The sequence below is a fragment of the Astyanax mexicanus genome, chromosome 3, assembly GCF_023375975.1.
Source record: "Astyanax mexicanus isolate ESR-SI-001 chromosome 3, AstMex3_surface, whole genome shotgun sequence".
Lineage (NCBI taxonomy): Eukaryota > Metazoa > Chordata > Actinopteri > Characiformes > Acestrorhamphidae > Astyanax > Astyanax mexicanus.
The window spans coordinates 19,349,243-19,369,818 of NC_064410.1; the positions used below are offsets into that span (position 1 = coordinate 19,349,243).

The following is a 20,576-nucleotide window of genomic DNA, read 5'->3' on the forward strand; positions in this document are numbered from 1 at the left end:
GTAAGAGAGAGTGAGTGAAAGAGAGATGAGAAAAGAAGATGATAGAGAGGAAGAAAGAGATAAGTGGTTAAGAGAGAGTGGGTGAAATATGAGAGAAAGGAAGAAAGAGAGAATGAGTAGGAAAAAGTGAGTGAAAGAGAGATGAGAGAGAGAAAGAGAAGTGAGTGAATGAGAGAGTAAGTGAAAGAGAGATGAGAGAGAGAAAGAGAAGTGAGTGAATGAGAGAGTAAGTGAAAGAGAGATGAGAGAGGGGAAGAAAGAGAAGTGAGTGAATGAGAGAGTAAGTGAAAGAGAGATGAGAGAGAGGAAGAAAGAGAAGAGTGAGTAAGAGGAAGTGAGTGAAAGATGAGAGGAAGAGAGGAAGAAAGAGAAGCGAGAGATATGAGAGATAAGCAAGGATAGTGAAAGATAAGTAAAAAATACAAAGGAAATATAAAAATAGTCTTGGATGCCATATTGGTGTGTGTGCGCGCGCGCGTGTGTGTGTGTGTGTGTGTGTGTGTGTGCGCGCGTGTGTGTGTGTGCGTGTGTGTGTGTGTGTAAAGCTACACTGCAGCACTTGTAACTTGGCAGTAAAAAGTTGATAAAGGAGTTTTTCTGCCGGATGTGTTTGTATAAGCCGGTGTGTTTGGAAGCTCTTGGCTGCCACTCTGGTGGGTGTGTGTGTGGCAGTGCCAGCTCTCCTGCCACCACAATTGTTTCCCTACCTCATGAAGAAAAGCCCCGCCCCCCCTTCACACCCCACCCTGAGCTGGAGCTGGCTTTCACTCTAAAGCTTTAAAGCTATGTGTATCATCTCATTGACTTGACTCAGGGAGGACTGAAGAGTGAGCCCAAATCCAGCTCTGAACCCCCCGTCCCTCCCCGTCCCCCCGGCCCCCCGCCCGCTCGCTGGCTGGCTGGCAGCTGCAGAGGCGCGTGGAAGATTATGTAGCGTGCTAGTAGAAGCTTGTCTTTCCTCCACGCCGAGTTAAAACAGCCAGTTTTGTAATGGTCCTCTCTTTCTGCCTCGTCCTCTTTTAGGCACCTTGACAGCTTTGGCTTAATTGTCTTGGCTGAGACTCTGACAGAGTTAGGAATGGAGACGGAGCGCTCTGGACTGCAGGCAGACGGCTGAAGAGAGCTCTGTGGCGACTGATGACAGTGACAGTCATTTGCTGGGGGAATCTATATCTGTGCTGTCATTAATACAGTATCTATTAAAGCATTATGACCATTATGATTAATTGATCAACAATGACTAATCAATTAACTTCAGTTGCAGTAAACCACAGTCATATCCTACATTGTGACTGCCTGTATTTACAATACTGTGGATATTTTAAGGCTTAATTGTCCAATTGATTCATCGCTTTACCTCAATTAATAAATACACATCAATTAATCACTTACTAGTAACTGATGTTACCTCAATGCCATTTTTTCTAAATGTTTGTAACTTTTTTAACTAAGTAAATGATATGGGGTCGCTGCATTTCTGAAAGAATGAGGTCAGCTGACTCAAAATTGAAGTATAGCATTGTATAGGAGTTTCAGTTTAGTTTCTCCAGGCTGAAGCAATATTAGCATTTGCCGCTAACTGCAGTGCTAGCTTTTTCACCATGCAGAGGTGAGTATATCGGACTGTAGTGTTTACAGAGTGTTTATCGTGTTAAAACAAGCTACATGGGGCAAAAAGCTTGCTGATAGCACCCTGCATTACCGGAAAACTCAGGGTTCCTCAGTCTTCCGCTATCAAGCGGCATTTACTAGCGACATTTACTGGCTAGAGCTGCTAACTGCAGCTGGCTAGCACTGCTAACCGTGGTTGGCTAGAGCTGCTAACTGGAGCTGGCTAGTGCTGCTAACCATGGTTGGCTAGAGCTGCTAACTGCAGCTGGCTAGTGCTGCTAACCGCGGTTGGCTAGAGATGCTAACTGCACCCTTGGAAAAAAAACTGAAATTCTAAGCTTACTGTAAATAATCAGAATTGCTTTACTCACCCAAATAAACAGTTTTCAGGAGAGAAATCTGTGTTGTTTAACATCCAGAACTCGTTTGACAATGAAAGATTATTATTATTATTATTATTATTATTATTTTTATGACAGTTTTGTGTATTTAAGCTCCCCTCCAGCGGCGAGATCTGCTGAATTAGAAGTGAAACATAGTGACACCCTTGTTTACTTCAAGTATGGATTCTTACTTCTGTCTATAATCTGTTATAGCCCACTTTATGGTCCAAAAGAATATGGTACAATATTTTATCATATTGCCCAGACCTAATTTTTTATTTGTATTATATCATTTGTTCGGCCAGTCAAATAATTGTAACCAAACTAAGATGCAGTAGATAACGCCATTTTCTTACACTACAAGTAAGTTAACACTGTTCTGAAGAAGTGCTTGGTGTTATTTCTGGCCTGCACACTAACTGTCTCTCACCACCCGGTGTGGCACCATATCCTGTCAGCCCACAGCAATCTGGTGCCCCCTCGCCCCCCTGTCATCTACGTACCAGCGTCTGATAGGAGGAAATAGCGGCACTTTGGCAGAAATGGACATTGGCGTTCGCCTCTGGAGTTAGCGGGCAGAGAAAAACCTGCGTCATTAGGTGCAATTAAGTGAAACACAAAGGGAAAGGGGAAAACAGGAGCTTTCAGCCGAAAGGTTTTTGCGTCTGTTGAGGTAAAAAGTCAAGCTTTTTTCATGCTGGAATCAGACATGTCTTCCTGCAAAGACTTTCGCAGATGAAGAGACAAAGACATGCTAGTTTTGTTTGTGTTTTTAGTGCTAATGTGGCTGAATTGTCTGTGAATTTTTACGAATGATACAAACGGCCCCCCGCTACAGACTCCCCTGAAAGATGATAGGAATTATGGCCGGCGTGGGAGCGGCACTTTTGTGCTCAGCGTTAAATTGCGGTAATTCTGAGGAAGCAGCTATTATCAGAAAGGTGCCTTTCACTGAAAAGTAACTCTAAGGATAGTTCACTTTGGAGTTTAGGAGAGTGAAGGCTTTATTGCTTTCCATTTTCATGAGCATTAGTAAATTTAGAAGTCACATTCCTTTCAAACCCCTGTCCCAGTATCCCTGGGACAAAATGCAAGCAGGGAGAGTTAAATCTTTTTTTTTACTCTCTTCTTGCATCAACTGAATGAAATAAAGTGGTCATGCTTGGTATCAGTTTACTCAGTTTGCTGCCTCTTCACAAATCAACTGATTTTTAAGCTGTACAGGGCTAGAATAGTAACATTCACTGAGGTAACTTATAGTCTTAACACTTGTTCATTTACCAAAATTTCACTCATATGTGGCTTTTGGCAACCTTGAGGTTCCAGTAATTTAATGTACTTCCATCAAAATCTAAATGCTGAGAGCAGTGTGCATTGTGGCAGAAATTGAACAGTGCTCAGAGTCATGAAGTGCCTGAGTGCAGTGCTGGCTCTGGTGTCTGTGCTTCCATTATAAACTATGGTTTTGAACATTAGCTTCTTTAATCTACTTTCTTCTTATCTCTCTTCTCCCTTTTCTCTTTATATCTCTTTATGTCTCTCTCTTATCAAGTGCGTAGAGAAAGGAAGGGATCATTACATGTCTAAACTTCCTGTATACTTTGTTTTAAATTAAAAGTTTTCAGCAGAGTTGGGATTTGGGATTTGCAGCTGGGATTTCACGACAGATCAATGACAGATATCCCTGAATATTTGGAAATAACAACCACCACAAGATTGCAAGATTGTGCCCAGAAAACAACACAGTACATTCTGTTTACAGTTTGCACTGTGAATAAAGCACAATACTTATTGTTTGCACTATAAGGTGCACTTAAAATCCTTTAATTTTATAAGTGCGCCTTATGTATGAGTAGTAGGTGAAAACATTAAGCATACTTTACCTTATTAACCATTAAAAGCCCCACTTAATTAGATTTTTGGTACATTATAAAAGAGAAACACTGGTTTTGTATGTGTATGTGGACCATTTTCTCTGGTCTAGCTCTACCAGTGGGATTTGACACAGCAATCAGCTTTAAATCAACTTGTTCATCTAATCTGACAAAACACAATAACACCTGTAATCTGTATAAATCAGTCCCGCACTAATACTCTGCTTGTTTAATTGCTTAATGCCATGGATAGAGGGGTATAAAGCTCATCCAGCGTAGAGCTGTGGAGCAGGGGAACACTGCTGTTCTCTGGGGTGATGATGCTCTACCCTGTACTTTTTTTTGATGATGTGGGGAGTTGGGGGTGAGATGGGGTGGTGATCTTTCAACATCCTGACCTTACTAAAACCCATTTCATAGCAGATGGTTATATAATACAGAATTCAGTATTGCTGAATGTACACTCTGTAATCTTAAATTGTTGCACTAGAATTACAAGACTGTACATTAGGGCTGCAATTAAAAAATATTTTGGTAGTCTAATAATGTGATGATTACTGTTTTAATCAGTTGATTAATCAGCTAATATTTCTCTAAAAACAACAGAAAAACAAGCAAAACATGAGATTTAAAAGGCGTTTAAATGTCTAGATGTTTAAATATGGATATACTGTTTTTTTAATGCTTTTTTAATTTTTATATAAGGCTATGGCATGATTAATCACAATATAGCAGTCAGTACAATACAGTATCAAATCAAACTGTATTTTAATAAAAGTTGCAAAAGTTAGAATGTTATAATCACGCAGTGTAGTTTTTTAGGCTATATGCTTACAATAAAAAATATATATATATTTGTAAAGAAAGTATTTTATATTCTTAAACCTTGTTAATTATATTTGAGTATAGGAAAGGCATTGTAAATGATACTGTTGTTGTTGTTGTTGGCCTATTTCAGTTTAATGAAATAGGTGTTTTTTTGGTGTGTTTGGGAATGTACGCTATATGCTCAAAAGTTTGTTTGTTTAGAAAGTATTTAATATTTTTAAACTATGTTAAATTATATTAGATTAGAGTAAAGTCATTCAGATATCATTCTTGTAGCCTAACTTACCGATGTTTAGGCCTGTAGATCATTGTTTTAGTCTTTTGGAGATCTGTCCTTAATGAACAGTTTTCTTAAAAAATAGATCTATGCTTCTTCAGTGTTGCAATTATAATTTTAAATTAACACCATTCTGAACAGGTTTTGCTCATTCAAAAGATTTCGCTCATTCACTTCGTGCAATGCAGTACTGTTTTACTTACTGAAATTTGCAGTCGACAAATTTAAATAATTGACAATGATGGTTATATCGATTAATCGTTGCAGCCCTGCAGTAGATTCAGACCCCAGACCAGTTTTTGTACTGATCCCCAATCCAATCTTTATAGCAATGTTAGAAAATCTAGTCAAGAGACAGTTATTTCAATACAATCAGAATAAACTCTTTTTAATACCCTTGACTCTGGAAGAAACGATGTATAAGCAAGTGTCCCAATATTAAGTCCATGTAGCATATCTTCTGCAGGCAGCCGAGTGCTGTTGTGACAGACAGTAGCAATATGTGTGACGTCTGCTGTTGTCTCTCTGCAGCCGGCTGCACGTTCGAGGAGGACTCGGACGCCAACCTGTGCGAGTACAGACACGGGCAGGAGGACGACTTCGACTGGCAGCTGGTGCGGACCTCCAGCTGGCCCTACGTGCCCTCTGACCTCACGCGGGGTGAGTCTCGGAATGAGCGTCTTTCACACTTCACACCTGTTTCCCACAATGCACCTCTCTGTGTTGGGAGAGCAGCTGGCAGGCATCTCAGCGGAACGTGGTGCCGCGGAAGCTTGAGATTCCAGGCTTCTGCTTCACTCAGCTGCACTTCAGATTAACTTGAATAAGCTGATTTATCGCCCCTCTCATCTAGAACAACATTCATGCATTCATTTCAGGACATTTATTATATATTTATTTTATAATTACAATAAGAATGGCGTTGATCACTTTCATCATATTTTATGCATCTCATTTTATAGAATATAGTATCAATGAGGACAATCTAGGTACAATCTATTGTCATAGATTACATCGACTATAGAGTTTAGACATGGTGATTTTTAAAAGATTATTCATTAATAAATGTGAAAAGTCTACAGGAGACTAATTTCCAAACACTGGACAGAAATTTCTGCCCCACTCACTCCTCCCCCCAGACACGTGGCGATGAGTCTAACTGATTCTTGAATATATATATTTCATTGTCTAAAATGCCCATCTTTACTACAATAGTGGTGGTCATAAATTATCAAGCTATGAACAGCAACATTACTGAAGCTCAGTGATTACCTGCTCAGAAGAAAAACAGCCAGCTTGTCCATTTTCATGGCTGAAACACATTATTTGTGTGCTGTTGCGTATACCTGGCAACCCTGAGTGTGGAAATAGGACTGGGAGAATAGTCTGCTAGTGCGTAATCTCAGCATGTTTCTTTAATAGTATACTTTCTAGAAGGTGAGATGCTGTAAATCTCCCAAAAGAACATTTTCTATTTATTTATCTCAATGTGCATGTATTGTTTTGCTCCTTATGTGCATTTGAAATGTTACAAAAATAAGGTTTTTATTGCAAATTCATATAATCTAACAATATTTGACCATTTAATCAGTGGGATACTGTGGTCTTAAAACGACAGAAACATTTTCAAGTGCCATTATTACTTGATTTTTCAAATTGACAGGTGCATTGCGAACATTAACATTCTGTATTCGCTTTATCATTTAACAAGGCACATATTCAAGCAGTCTATAGTCTTCATTTTCAATCTGTCAGATGGATCAAATTGAGAAACCACCAACTTATATATTAAAATTGGAAATTTAATGTTCGCCATTTCCTACACACTAGGTGGAAGGGTGGTAGGATTAATGCTAACTTATAGCTCATACTTCCATGGTGAAACTGGCCACTTCATCTCTTTCAAATTGCCACTAATTAAACGTAATTAAACCTAGTTACATCATTTTATGCTACATTGTGAAGATTAGCTATTCTCCTCGGCCAATGCTTTCTTACACTGCATTTACACTGCTCTGTTTGTGTCAATGCACAGTGAAGTATCCCATTCATTTTCACTAGACAGGACAGTGTTATGAAGCTCAATATAACATTTCTATTTTTAAATGTAATAATTGTATATAGTTTCTCATTTAAAATGGTTGGCAGTGCGTTCATGTGCATGTGATGCGACAGAGCAGTGTTAATGCAGCATTATCCTACAGATCGTAGCCCTTATTTTAACAACATCATTCATCGCATTGTAAAGATTAGTGATTAGTGTAGATTATAGTATTTGAATGGTTTAGGTAATTATTAAACAAACAGTTATATTTTATGGTTTATCATTTCTGAACACACTTCACAAGGTCAGAGAATTACACTCCTCTCCTGCTGTGTGTCCATCACGCTCCTCGTGAATTATTCCTGACACAGCTAGAGTGCTGTGTGACAGTGACCTTGTCTCAGTCAGGGATGAGGATTATGCTTGTAGTAATTTTGCAGCATTTGGACGAATGTGCATCCGTTCGACACTAATCCCTGACGTGTGGGGAAAACACTGAGTGTGAACTTCAGCGAGAAGAAAAAAAAAAGAAAAAAAGAAAGTCCCCCCTCCCGCTCCTGAAAAAAAAACCTTTTTAACTCGATGATATGGGAATAATGTAATTAACGGGAGGTTTGCTTGCATAAGCAAGAGGCGGCGTGTGACAGGCCCTTTTTATTAATTTTTTTCTCTTTTGTGCTGAAGTGGCATGATCAACGTCCCGCGTTCATTGTTTATTCTGTCACAGTGATCCCGTGCTCCAGGCTTTTCCCCCGCTCTCCGGTGACTCCCACACTCGAGTCGCCGGGGTCCTGAAGGGGTCTGCGCTGATTGCATCTCATCCCGGTTCTTGCTGAGACGTGCACAAAAGTGCCGCGCTTCAACTTTAACACAGGCCAAGTTAGAGCTTTTCATTAGAGCTGTCACAGCCAATATATTAGTAATTGAGTCATCTGCCAATTATTCTGACAGCTAATGAGTGATTAAAGTTTTTAAACAGGGCCTAACATCACAAGCAAGCATAACTGAGCCATAACCATGCCAGGCCTTTCAGAATTCTGCAGTGCTTTAACGGAAAAAAGGTTGTCAAGATGCACAAATAAAGGAACATTCAGTAATAAATGTGAAAAGTCTACAGGAGTCCAATTTTCAAACACTGGATAGAGTTTCCTGCCGCACTCACTCCTCCCCAGACATGCAGCGATGAGTCTAGCCCTGAAGCTGATCATTGAATATATACATTTCAATGTCCAAACTGCCTGTCTCTTCTTTGTTAGTGGTGGTAATTAATAAATTACCCAACTATGCATATATTCAGCAACCTTACTGAAGCTCAGTGATTACCTGTTCAGCAAAAAAATAATAATAAATAAATAAATAAATATTTGCACATTTTCATGGCTGCAGCACACTGTTTGCATGCTGTTGTCTATGCCTGGCAACCCTGATTGTGGAAATGGGACTGGAGGAATTGGCGGTTGACAGATTCAAAGGCTACAAGCCACAGGGATTGTTGTGATGTACAGCAGAGTTTAAATATATATATATATATATATATATATATATATATATATATATATATATATATAATACTGACTGAAGCTCTGCTGACAAGAGATTACTCTTACCAGAAAAAAAGGTTGTAAAAAAAAAAGTAGGAAATGCATTCAGTAAAGGAAATGGTCGCAAAATAGGTGCAACCAGAAGAAAGTGTCACATTGCAGGGTTATTTAGAAGATGCATGCCAGACTCTCAACATGTAGAGGTTGTAGAGGTTCCTAAAGGTGTTTAAATATTCCGGCAGATTTTCAGTAGGGTTTCCACACATTTGGCTTTTGCAACAACAAATTGTTGAACTCGCTGTTGACCACTCTTACTGATTTGTTGGTCATCTTCACCAAGACAAAAGCGGGACTCATCTGTGAAGATGACCTGCTACCATCCTGAGTCACTCAATGAGAGTGACTTTGGCATGACACGAAATCATTTTATGAATGATGATGATTGTATGGATCATGATCTGCCGTAATATTTCTTGTTACAATTACAATTGTGAATAACTGTAATTATCTGGTTTTAATGTGCGCCTGTCTAAAGGTGGGATGCATTAGACAGCATTTGAACAGTCAGATCTAACAAAACACTTTGGAGGGAAGCTTCAATTTTAACATATTGGTAACAAAAGATGAACAATTTAATACAAAAAATACAATATTGGTGTAAAATGTTGAGGTTTTTGGTGAAGGCCTTGTCATGGGGGTGATCGTTGTGCATGCATGCCGCATCTTCGTTGCCAAGATTGCAATGAACGTCTGTCTGTCGTTGACTGTTGTCAGGGTTTAATTCAGTCAATTTCCCACATCTGTTTTCTGCTGCCAAGATAGCAATACACCAGAAATGTACCTGAACACACTTCATTTTCAAACCATCAGAAGGCAGAAGATGTGAATATAGACTGTTGACGGTGGGGTGTAAGGTAGCAATGAGCATCACAGCTTGCCTTGAGCATTGTAGAAGATAGGGCCCTGGAGAAGACAGAGACTGGAAAAGGGTCATATAAAATGAATTGTACTGTACTGTATGTACTGGGCAAGCAGACATAGTCTCTATTTTCTGCCGCACATTATTTTAAGTCCCAATCAAAGCCTTTCTGTTCCTGCGGCTGATATCTGCACATCACCTCGACTCAACTCCGTCCTCCGCAGCAGCCCGCAGAGATGTCGGCTGGATCTTAAGAAGGGCTGGAAAAGCAGACACGTTGGCGGCATTTCGTGTTGACATTTCACAGAGAGTAGATGTCCAGCCTCGGCACTTATCTGGGGGGCTAAATTCCTTCAAAGCCGCTAAAGAGACTCCAATTGAGACAACAGCTTAGTTTATTGGGCAGTACCGGCTCAATACTATCGATCCTCGCCGACATACAGCCAGCATGCGAATGAGGCGGAACTGCTGCGCGCGAGAGAGAGAGAGAGAGAGAGGGGGAGGGAAAATAGAGAGAAAGAGAAAAAGAGAGAGAGAGAGAGATTTTGTTATCCCTATATTCAATCTTACTGGCAGTGTGATTATGTGTGATTATGGTGAAACTGTGTTTTGCTGCGGAGTTTTAATCTACACAACTCTTAGGCCCTGATAACAGCAGTCTGCTGATCAGACAGTTGCTTTTGGCTTTAAGGTGATTAAAGAGAGTTAGGCTTTGGATTAAAACAGTTGTTTTTTTTTAGATCTGTTTCACAATTCATTTGGCAAATCATTTGTCTGTTTGTTTCTTCGATTTTCAGGTATTTTAGTTCTGTCAGATGTGCTCTAAAGACTCCATTCCTCAGGCAATATAATATATTAACTAGGGGTGTGCGATATGGCTCTAAAATAATATCACGATATTTCATGGTATTTTTATGTGATGACAATGTTCTTGCCGATATGACAAAACATTGAATAAAAAAAAATAATAATAATAATTCAAGAATACACTACTGCAACAAAATGAAAATTACATCTAATTATTACATACGATACATATGATATGGCACACTGAGATATAAAAAATACAAGATTTTTCAGATCTGTAACAGAAGACAGTGATTAGAATGTCATTATACTAATAGTGCACTCCAAATGTCTCTATATATTCAGGATTAAAGTAAAATAAATAATACTAGACACATATAATCTGTCTCTAGTAGATATATAATGGGAAATAACAACAGTGTAAGTTTTTCTTTTGCTAAAAACTGCAAAAAAAAGTAGTACCTTGATGTGATAATTACCGATGGGTGATTTTCAGGGTATTATATAATTTAGGATATTCAAAAATGTTGGCAATATTATTCATTATTAACAACAAACAATATTTGTTGTATTAATATATAAAAAACAACCTTTATTCAATATTGTCCTTAAAAATTTTTTATCCATTGTGAGGGAGGCCTTCAGTTGCTTAAAAGTTACCCTGGAGTCCTTTGTGACTTAGTCAAATCTAGTAACAACTAAATTCCATCCACACTTACTCCACCCCGCCCACATCCACCCACCCCGCCCACATCCAACCCACCCCGCCCACATCCAACCCACCACACCCGCATTCAACCCACCACGCTCACATCCAACCCCCATGCCCGCATCCACCCCACCATGCACATATTCAATCCACCACACTCACATCCATCCCACCATGCACATATCCATCCCACCACGCCCGCATCCAACCCACCACGCCCGCATCAACCCACCACACCCACATCCAACCCACCACACCCACATCCAACCCACCACGCCCGCATCCAACCCACCACGCCCGCATCAACCCACCACACCCACATCCAACCCACCACACCCGCATCCACCCCACCACGCCGCGTCCACCCTACCTCACCCACATCCAACCCACCACACCCACATCCAGTAGAATTATCAAGTAGAAGATGCAGAGATGGGCTTATTGGGAGATTCCTATAGGTTAATGAAGAGATAAATACTTTATTCCAGAACATCCAGGCTATATGAATAAAAGTACCTAAAGTCTTATTATACAAATTAATTATTAGTTAGTTTGTTACACAAATATCTTGCGTTATGGAGGACAAAATGTGAATCTTGCCAAAAGATTCAGAAAAAGACTTCATATAAAAATAAATAAAAACAGATTAGTCAATAAAATTAATACAGACAAACGTAAATACATGAACATATATTCTTTCAAAGATGTAGCATTTCTGTAATAATGTATTTTTACATGTATTTATTGGTTTTCTGTGTGGTAATAAAACTCACTATTGGTTAAGTGCAGAGTAAGCTGTGTGTTTTTACTCGGGCTTTGTTTTTCAATCACATGACTCCTGACAGGAGAAGAAGTGCTACCTGTCTGGCTCCCGCTGTGTTGATGGAGGCTGTGAGCCGGAGCTAACAGCAGCCTGCGTGTTACAGCTAGCGCACGCAGTGATTCCTGAGCTGTTCAGCCTTTTAAAAAATAAACTACAGCATGTGTGTTTGTGTGTGTAGTGAGGATTTGAGAAACGTCACTGACAGAGTGTTCCAAAAAACGTTAGATATGTTTTTATTAACCTGATGCAGCAAATATGAGCCTGCTTAGCGTTAGTTTATATGTTTAGCATTAGTAGCATAGCATTAGCCACCTGAATTTATTTTAATATATTCTTGTTCCTAGTTAAAAGACACAACATTCTGCTGCTGCCTCATTTAAGGTACATAAAATGTTATTAAGAAGCTTCAGATTTCAGAACTAATAAAATGAGGAATAAAACAGTGTCTAATAGCTGCTAACTACACACCATTCTGGGTTTACCCAGCAGCCATTTTTGTGTGAAATAGTCTTTCTGGATCTGTAAACTGTATTAATCTGCCTGATATTAGGCTACTTGGTACTTGGCTACTTGGTGAATTGTAATGACATTCATTACTCAGGTAGAAGTATAGAAAATAGGGTTTAAAATACTTCTGTAGAAGTTGAAGTATCAGCTCAAGCTTTTTACTCTTTAAGTAAACATGTAATAGTACTGCCTTCAAAACTACTTAAAGTATAAAAGTAAAAGTAATTTTAGAGGGGAAAAAAATGTCATTAAGAACTTAGGCGCTTAGGCGCAGGAGCCTATAGTGCATTATCTCCCCCCCCCCCCCCCCCTCCCAAAAACACATTTTTCTAAAAGCTATAATGACTATAATATTACATTAAAATATTAATGTTGAAAAAATTGGGATACACCAAGCTGCCTGGCTAATTTCTAAATGTAAGAAGTAAAAGTAAACTCCAGTAAAGTATAGATAACAAAACATCTACTCAAGTAAAATAAGAAAGTGTTTGTAATTCCTCACTTGACATATCAATTTGTTATCAAATTTGTGTCACATTTACATATTTTGTATTTGCATATTATATCAACAATATGCATATCAAGGATATTATCACTGCCAAGACATTATTCATCATTATACATAACATTTTAACTAATGTGTCAATTCATTATTATTCACAACATTTCTAAGCATTGAATATCAGTAATGTGTTATAATGTCTAATAAACTAGTATCAATTAATATTAGTTGAGACATTAGTTGACATTACAGGTTAAACAATTTTAGTGTTCATTTCATCCATTAACTCCCAATCATTTATATGGCACAGTGGATAACACCGCTACCTGCTTGTGATTTACAACATCATGTAAGAGGCTGGGGTTAAATTCCCATTTTGGGGGACTATGCTACACTACATCAATAACGGTCCCTGGGCAAGGCTCCAAACACTACATTAGAGAATGGCGAAAGAGCTAGCGCTGCGGTTAGCGGCTAATGCTAATGCTGCTCCAGCCTCTGGAGCAGTGCTGGAAAACTAAACTGAAACGCCGGTATAATGCTGTAGTTCAGTGGATTCAGTGGCTTTACTGCTCCTTACAATCTGACTGGTAAAATTCATACATACTGAACTGAAAATGTTTGGGAAAATATAAGTATTTTAAGTGCGTCTTATAGTGTGAATATGGTTAGTCATCCGGGGTGTCCAGAATGTCATCTAAATGCAATAAATGTAAATGTACATGCCATAAAATAATCATAATTAATCAGTGAATATTGTTGTGATATTAATAACATTGTTCCTCTAAGTGATTGACCACCTATATAAATATAATTTAATTTTGCCAATCTAATGTAGATTTACAAGGGTTGGACAATGAAACTGAACTGTCTCGACAGACAGTTCTGGTGGAAACAGGAGAGTTGAGGTGCACATTGAATTCTGCTGTGATTTGATCAGCTGTGGTTTTATGTGTTTTGGATACAATCCGGGTTAGCACCCGAACATTCCTTTCAGACAGCTTCCTCTTACAGCGTCCACAGTTAATCCTGTTGGATGTGGTTGGTCCTTCTTGGTGGTATGCTGACATTACCCTGGATACCGTGGCTCTTGATGCATCACAAAGATTTGCTGTCTTGGTCACAGATGCGCCGGCAAGACGTGCACCAACAATTTGTCCTCTTTTGAACTCTGGTATGTCACCCATAATGTTGTGTGCATTGCAATACTTTGAGCAAAACCGTGCTCTTACCCTGCTAATTGAACCTTCACACTCTGCTCTTACTGGTGCAATGTGCAATTAATGAAGATTGATCAACAGGCTGCTCCAATTAAGCCATAACACCTCCCACACTAAAATGGCAGGTGTTTCAGTTTCATTGTCCAACCCCTGTAGATTTAAATTTATATGCCACTTATTATAAGATTAGTCTTAAGATGAAGGAAATATATGATAGAATTCTGTTTTCAATAATCCAATTAAATATTTTAATCGATTGACACCACTACTGATTACACAAGTAAATTGAATAAAATTTAATAAAAATCTTTCATTATAAGGGGATTTCAAGGGAGAAAAAATAAATAAACTTCTATCTTCTCACTATCCCATTTGCACAACAACGCTCTCATAGGCTCATCACCCTAGGAGCCGTGCTTTGGTTCTTTTTTTCTGAGTTTTAGACAGAGCAGAAAAAGATCAAAAGGTCCCCCCGCGCTAAGAAAGCAGTACACCATCCTGCACACAATGAGCTTCCTCTGATGAGCTGCTCCTGAGCATGCAGGCACCAGTAAAAAAAAAAAAAAACACAGGCCCACTAACCAGCGCTAACGGAATAGCTCTTTGCATTTAAATGGCACATTAACACAGTGCGATTTACCTCGTCTCCCCCTCAAGATTGGGCCGAGCCTTGGCGGGATGGCGGGTGGCGTCTTTGATGTGAAGGTGTAATAATAAGACAAGCTTTCAGAGCCCGCGTGAATATATTAGCAGAATCAGAGGAGGACTTAATAAGCACTAATAGTGGGCTTAACTCAGTGTCTAAACACGGCAAGGAAAAGCTTGGAAAGCATTAGAGTGCTTTTTTTTCTTTCTTTCCCTTCTTTCGGCACAGTTTTAATGAGCTCCCTTTGCTTAGCCCGGGACATACAATGAGCATGTGCTCGTTTGATGTTTCTCCGCAGAACGAGCGGCTCGTCTAACGGGCCGCTCTGGCATAAGCTAGATTGCTACCTCCTTTCCTAATGGTGTCAGATCCATCGTAATTTGCAACACTTGTCAAGTCAAAGCGAGCGAGCCAGACGCATCGCATCGCCTCGCATCGCTTCTTGCGTGTTGTCGAGGAATACTGTAGAACTACATGAGGCTGGCAGCCAGATCAAAATAAGGTAAAGGATTAAATGTTTTATAAACAGCTTTGTATTGTATGTGTTAGGAATGGGCAGTAGGACAGAATGCTAACGCTAGGGTAATAAATGAATTATAGGTCAGGTGTCATAGTTAACAATAAACTTAATAATTAACAATAAATCTTTCTCACCATTAAACTGTACATTCACTAGAACAGAAAATTTTATTTCTGTATTTTCCTGGGCAAAAAAACGGATAACGAATGCTCTTAGTAATTTACTAACAACTTTATGAATTAACTTTCAGAATGCCAATTTTACACATGTTTACCAAAAGCCTTCTTGGTTGGTCTCCAAAGTTACAAATGAGTTTTAAGTATTTCTTTGTTGACTCCGCCAATGCATCTACGCTGGAGACAAGACAGCACCAATCAAAAACAGAACCACAGATTTATGTACATTTTCTCATTATTATACCACAAAAGTATCATCAGATACAGAAGTATTTAAATAATTGGCGTTATGCCTTCTCCAATACATGTAAAGTTAGTTACCCCATTTTTTCAAAATGCAGCATTGCCAAGTAGCATCACAGTGCGCTCGGAGGAAAGCGCAGTGACTCGGTTCTGATACATCAGCTCACAGAGGCCTTGTGCTGATCAACATCATCCTAGTAGAGATGTGGGGAGAGAGCGCCATCTACCCACCCAGAGAGAGGAAGGCCAATTGTGCTCTCTCAGGGCTCCGGCAGCTGATGGCAAGCTGCATGACCGGGATTCGAACCAAGCAGCAATCTCCCAATCATAGTGGCGGCGCTTTAGACCGCTGGACCACTCTGCGACCCAATCTGTATTTTTTTTAAAGGTAATTTGGCAGTACCAGACTTTTGTACTTACGTACTTACTTACTTACTTATGTAGTATCTTGAGCTGTGATGCCATGTAGATGCATGAAATAAGTCTTCGCTGATACTGTTCTTTGTATATAAGAAAATTTATTACAGAAAAAAGAATAATTAGTACAAAAGATAACAGCATCATTAACAAGCAAACCGGTTTTGCAGGGAGAGAGCTCTTTTCCCAAATCTGATCCGTAGCTCTCTGGCTGGAATTGCTGAAGTCCAGCCTTTATGTTCACTTCTGTTTATTCTTCATTTTTTCTTTAACTCTTTCTCATTTTTTTCCTGACTGCAGTTATACCCCTTCTAGTTAAAATACTTTTTACCCCAATTTAGAACAAAGCATTATCCCATACATCTACACAGCACGACAGACACACATGGAGCAGGTTTTTCTCTGCGACCCAAACAGCCACACACACACTTCACCACTTCCACCAGAGCACATGTGAAAAATGCTCACCTTCCTTTGCCGGCTGTAGCAGTGGTGGAAGCACTGAAGCAGTACGAAAGCACAGGCCACAACGAGAGTCCCATCTGGGGTGCCATTCTGTAGTATCTTGAGCTGTGATGCCATGTAGATGCATGAAATAAGTCTTCGCTGATACTGTTCTTTGTATATAAGAAAATTTATTACAGAAAAAAGAATAATTAGTACAAAAGATAACAGCATCATTAACAAGCAAACCGGTTTTGCAGGGAGAGAGCTCTTTTCCCAAATCTGATCCGTAGCTCTCTGGCTGGAATTGCTGAAGTCCAGCCTTTATGTTTGAAAAACACCTCACAGCTGGAAACACTTAACATACGCTCCTATAGCGCACATACATAGAACATACACAAGTTAGTCTGACGCAATGCATGGGAGGGGAAAGAAGTGCTCCCCCACACTAGCCTATGCTTGAAAAAACAAATGTGTTTAAGTTAGGGCTAACTCCATCTGTTCCCTGTGGTCCAGTGGTCATTCTGTGTGGAAAATATATATGATAATGGTGAATATGGTGAATATCCCATGTGTTTACAACTGTGTATGCTCAAATATACGTCACTTACAAGTGGCTCAGGTTTCTCTTAGATTAACAATGTTTTCGTGACACACTCGTACATTTAAGTATATTCCTAAGTACAAATTTACGAAGTTCTTAGCCTAAGGAATGTTTTGGAAAATGCAGTCGGAACATGGAACTGGCTAGGCCTGTCATTATACTTATTTTATAGATTTAACAGTCTTAAGGAATTTTGTTGTATAATTAGGGTATTTAAAAGGGTTTTTATCACAAAAACTACAAACATACTTTATAGGTGCTTGACACTTTCAATCCCATGAAAAAAATAAATGCACCAAAACATAAAAAAATACAATAGACATTAAAAAGGCACAACCAAAAAATGGTAATGCGGATGTATTCTATTTCAGATGTCTTTTAGAGCATAAAATATAATTATACCAGTAGCATCAAATTGTCTTTTTCATACAAATTGTTAATTCATACAAAATAAAATAGTTAATAAAAAAAAAAAAAATTATTTTATTTTTACTTTTTTCCTCAATTGTGCTCAGCCAATTACCCAACCCACTCATTAGGACTCCCCCTATCACTAGAGTGATGCCTCAACACACCAGGAGAGTGAAGACTAACACATGCCTCCTCCGATACATGTGAAGTCAGCCACCGACTCTTCTTTAACTGCTGCGGATGCAACATTACCAAGTAGCATCAGCTTACAGATGCCTTGTACTGACCAACATCGCCCTTAGGAGTGATGTGGGGAAAGAGCACCATCTACCCACCCAGAGAGCAAGGCCAATTGCGCTCTCTCAGGGCTCCGGCAGCTGATAGCAAGCTGCATGACCAGGATTCGAACCAGGCAGCAATCTCCCAATTATAGTGGCAGTGCTTTGTTCGCTGGACCACTCAGCGATCCAATTTGTAATTTATTTAAGGGTATTTTGGCAGTACTGAACTTACTTAGGTTTCTCTTAGATTTACAAACGTTTTCTGGACATACATTTAAGAATATTCCTAAGTACAAATTTACGAAGTTCTTAGCCTAAAAAATGTTTTGGAAAAGGCATTCGGAACATGGAACTGGCTAGACCTGTAATGATTATTATTTTATAAATTTAATAGTCTTAAGCAATTTTGTTGTTTAATTACGATATTTAAAAGAGTTTTTATTGCATTAATTACAAAAAATACGTTATAGGTGCTTGACACTTTCAATCTCAGGAAAAAGTTTAATGCACCAAAACATAAAAATAGACACGTAGTGTGTGTCTGTATTCTATTTCAGATGTCTTCCAGACCATAAAATAAAATTATACCAGTAGCATCAAATTGTCTTTTTCATACAAATAAAATAGTTAATAAAATATTAAAAATAAAATATAACATTTAAAAAAATAAATACACTGCAGTACTTTTCTGTAAACCAGCCAATCAGAACAGAGAACATTAAATGATTCATGAGCCTGCTCAAAAAAAAAAAAGTTTCAGGGCCAAATCACAGGCTTGTAAATGAGGCAAAGATTAACATAATTGGTGCTGTTTAAGTACTTAAAGTAATGGCCAGAACAGTGCTGGCCTTTTTATATTCAAGCTACTCAAGCAGCTCAGAGCCTCTTACCTGCTGAGGGGCCCCCGCGGCAAATAAATGACATTATGTATTAATGAGTTATTTATTAGATAAGTCTGTTCCACATTTCCAGGTATCAAAACAGGCCTGAGCGTTTCGTCATGTTTACCTATTAAGCAATGTCAGGTGTAACAACAGTGTCCTGCGTTGTTTTCATGTCCTCCATATGGGGCGGAGGAGCTGCAGATGAGACATGATGGCTTTGAAGCTCCATTAATCACCCGGGGCTGAAAAACAGCGTGGGAAAAAGCTTCAGGCTGTCAGTCAAGACAAGATGCAGGTCATATAAGTCATCATTATGGTCTCTCGCCTCATTAAAATGTCACTCGTCTGACGCTGAACGAGTTCACGTGAAGGCTCTTCTGGCTTAATGCACGTGGGGGACATCTGAAATGGATCCATGCTCCCTATGCAGATCATAAAAAAGTACATTTGTGCTTCAGCCATAGGGAATATAGCATTCTATAGACACATTGTTGTGTAATTTGGGGCTCATAATAATAGGAGAACCATTGTTATGATTAGGGCTGCAACTATCCATTGTTTTGATAGTCAATTGAACTATGTGACTATTAATCAGATACAGTAAAAAGGAAATAAATGTATTAATATTATAGATTTTTTTATTATTACAAATGCAGTTAATAAGTTACATTAATTTTATAGTTATCATTGATAAATAACATAATAACAGTGTATGTAATGTAAATATACACATGCCTGTAACTCTTAAACACGTCCACCCACCATTACAGTCAGAAAAGACCTTAAAAAAAGGCTTTAAAGGTATTATTAAAAAAATATATAAATAAATATGTGAATTGTTTTTTTTTACTCTAAATGTAGATATCTGCTGATGCATTTAAGGTGGAACGGAAAAGTTGCTAAACATGCATGAGATACAAATGTGCTGAAAATGAGACTCCTCTTGTTTAACTACTCTAGCAGGCTCTAGTAACATTGACTGAGAGAAAAAAAATAATACTCGTCTACTAGTACTGGTCGAAAGGCCACATTTAAGGTGGAAGGGAAAACTCTCTCTCTCTCTCTCTCTCTCTCTATATATATATATATATATATATATATATATATATACTATATATACTATATATAGATTAGCGTCTTGTTTAAACACTCTATTAAGACTCTAAGGGAGATAAAAAAGGAGAATGTGATGCTAACGCTAGCTTGACTAAAACTACGGCTTGATTTCAAGTCAAAAGTCAAGACGCTTTTATCGTCATTACATCTGAGTACAGGTACACAGTGTATTGAAATTACTTTCCTCTGGAACCATGATGCAACATGCAACAACAATACAATAGACTAAAACAAAAATGAAAATATGTGTGAGAGATATGTAACATACTGTTACATATATAACATACATGATCACAGCCGTTACTGAGGTAGAGAGTTTATAGTTCTTATAGTTATAGAATGAGCAGCAAATATTGCTGATCAGGGATATAGACATAGATTTGGAACTAAGACTGGTCAAGCAGCCGCATTCAAGGTGAAAGGAAAACCTTTAAGGCTAGTTAGCTTGTTCGTAAAACATGAGTAAAACATATACATTTACTAAGAATAAGACTCCTCTTGTTTAACTACTCTAGCAGGCTATATGATCAGTGAGTGAGATAAAAAAAAAAATTGGTACTTTAAAATAAGACTACCTTTATAAAAGGTTTATAAATGGTTTACAATTAGTTTATTAATGGTTAGTGATTAAGTTGTAAATGCCTTAAAAATCATTAATAATCAGTTATAACACATTCGTAGAAAGGGCAACAATGACCTTTTGTTTGCCAAATAGTGAACCCACAGCCATCTGTATTTTTAAACTTTAGAGCTTGTCAGATACTCAACAACATTTATAAACCCTTTATA

The 20,576-nt window shown here is 38.5% G+C and overlaps 1 protein-coding gene across 5 annotated transcripts in view; it reads left to right on the forward strand.

Moving 5' to 3' along the window:
• The window catches only part of ptprua (protein tyrosine phosphatase receptor type Ua), a 558,925-nt gene that overhangs the window by 166,165 nt on the left and 372,184 nt on the right, over positions 1 to 20,576 (forward strand). For all 5 annotated transcript variants that reach the window (XM_049476164.1, XM_022682961.2, XM_022682962.2 and 2 more), the window contains exon 2: positions 5,505 to 5,633. In XM_049476164.1, coding sequence (XP_049332121.1) covers positions 5,505 to 5,633 — 129 coding nt within the window. The remainder of the gene's footprint in view (positions 1 to 5,504; positions 5,634 to 20,576) is intronic.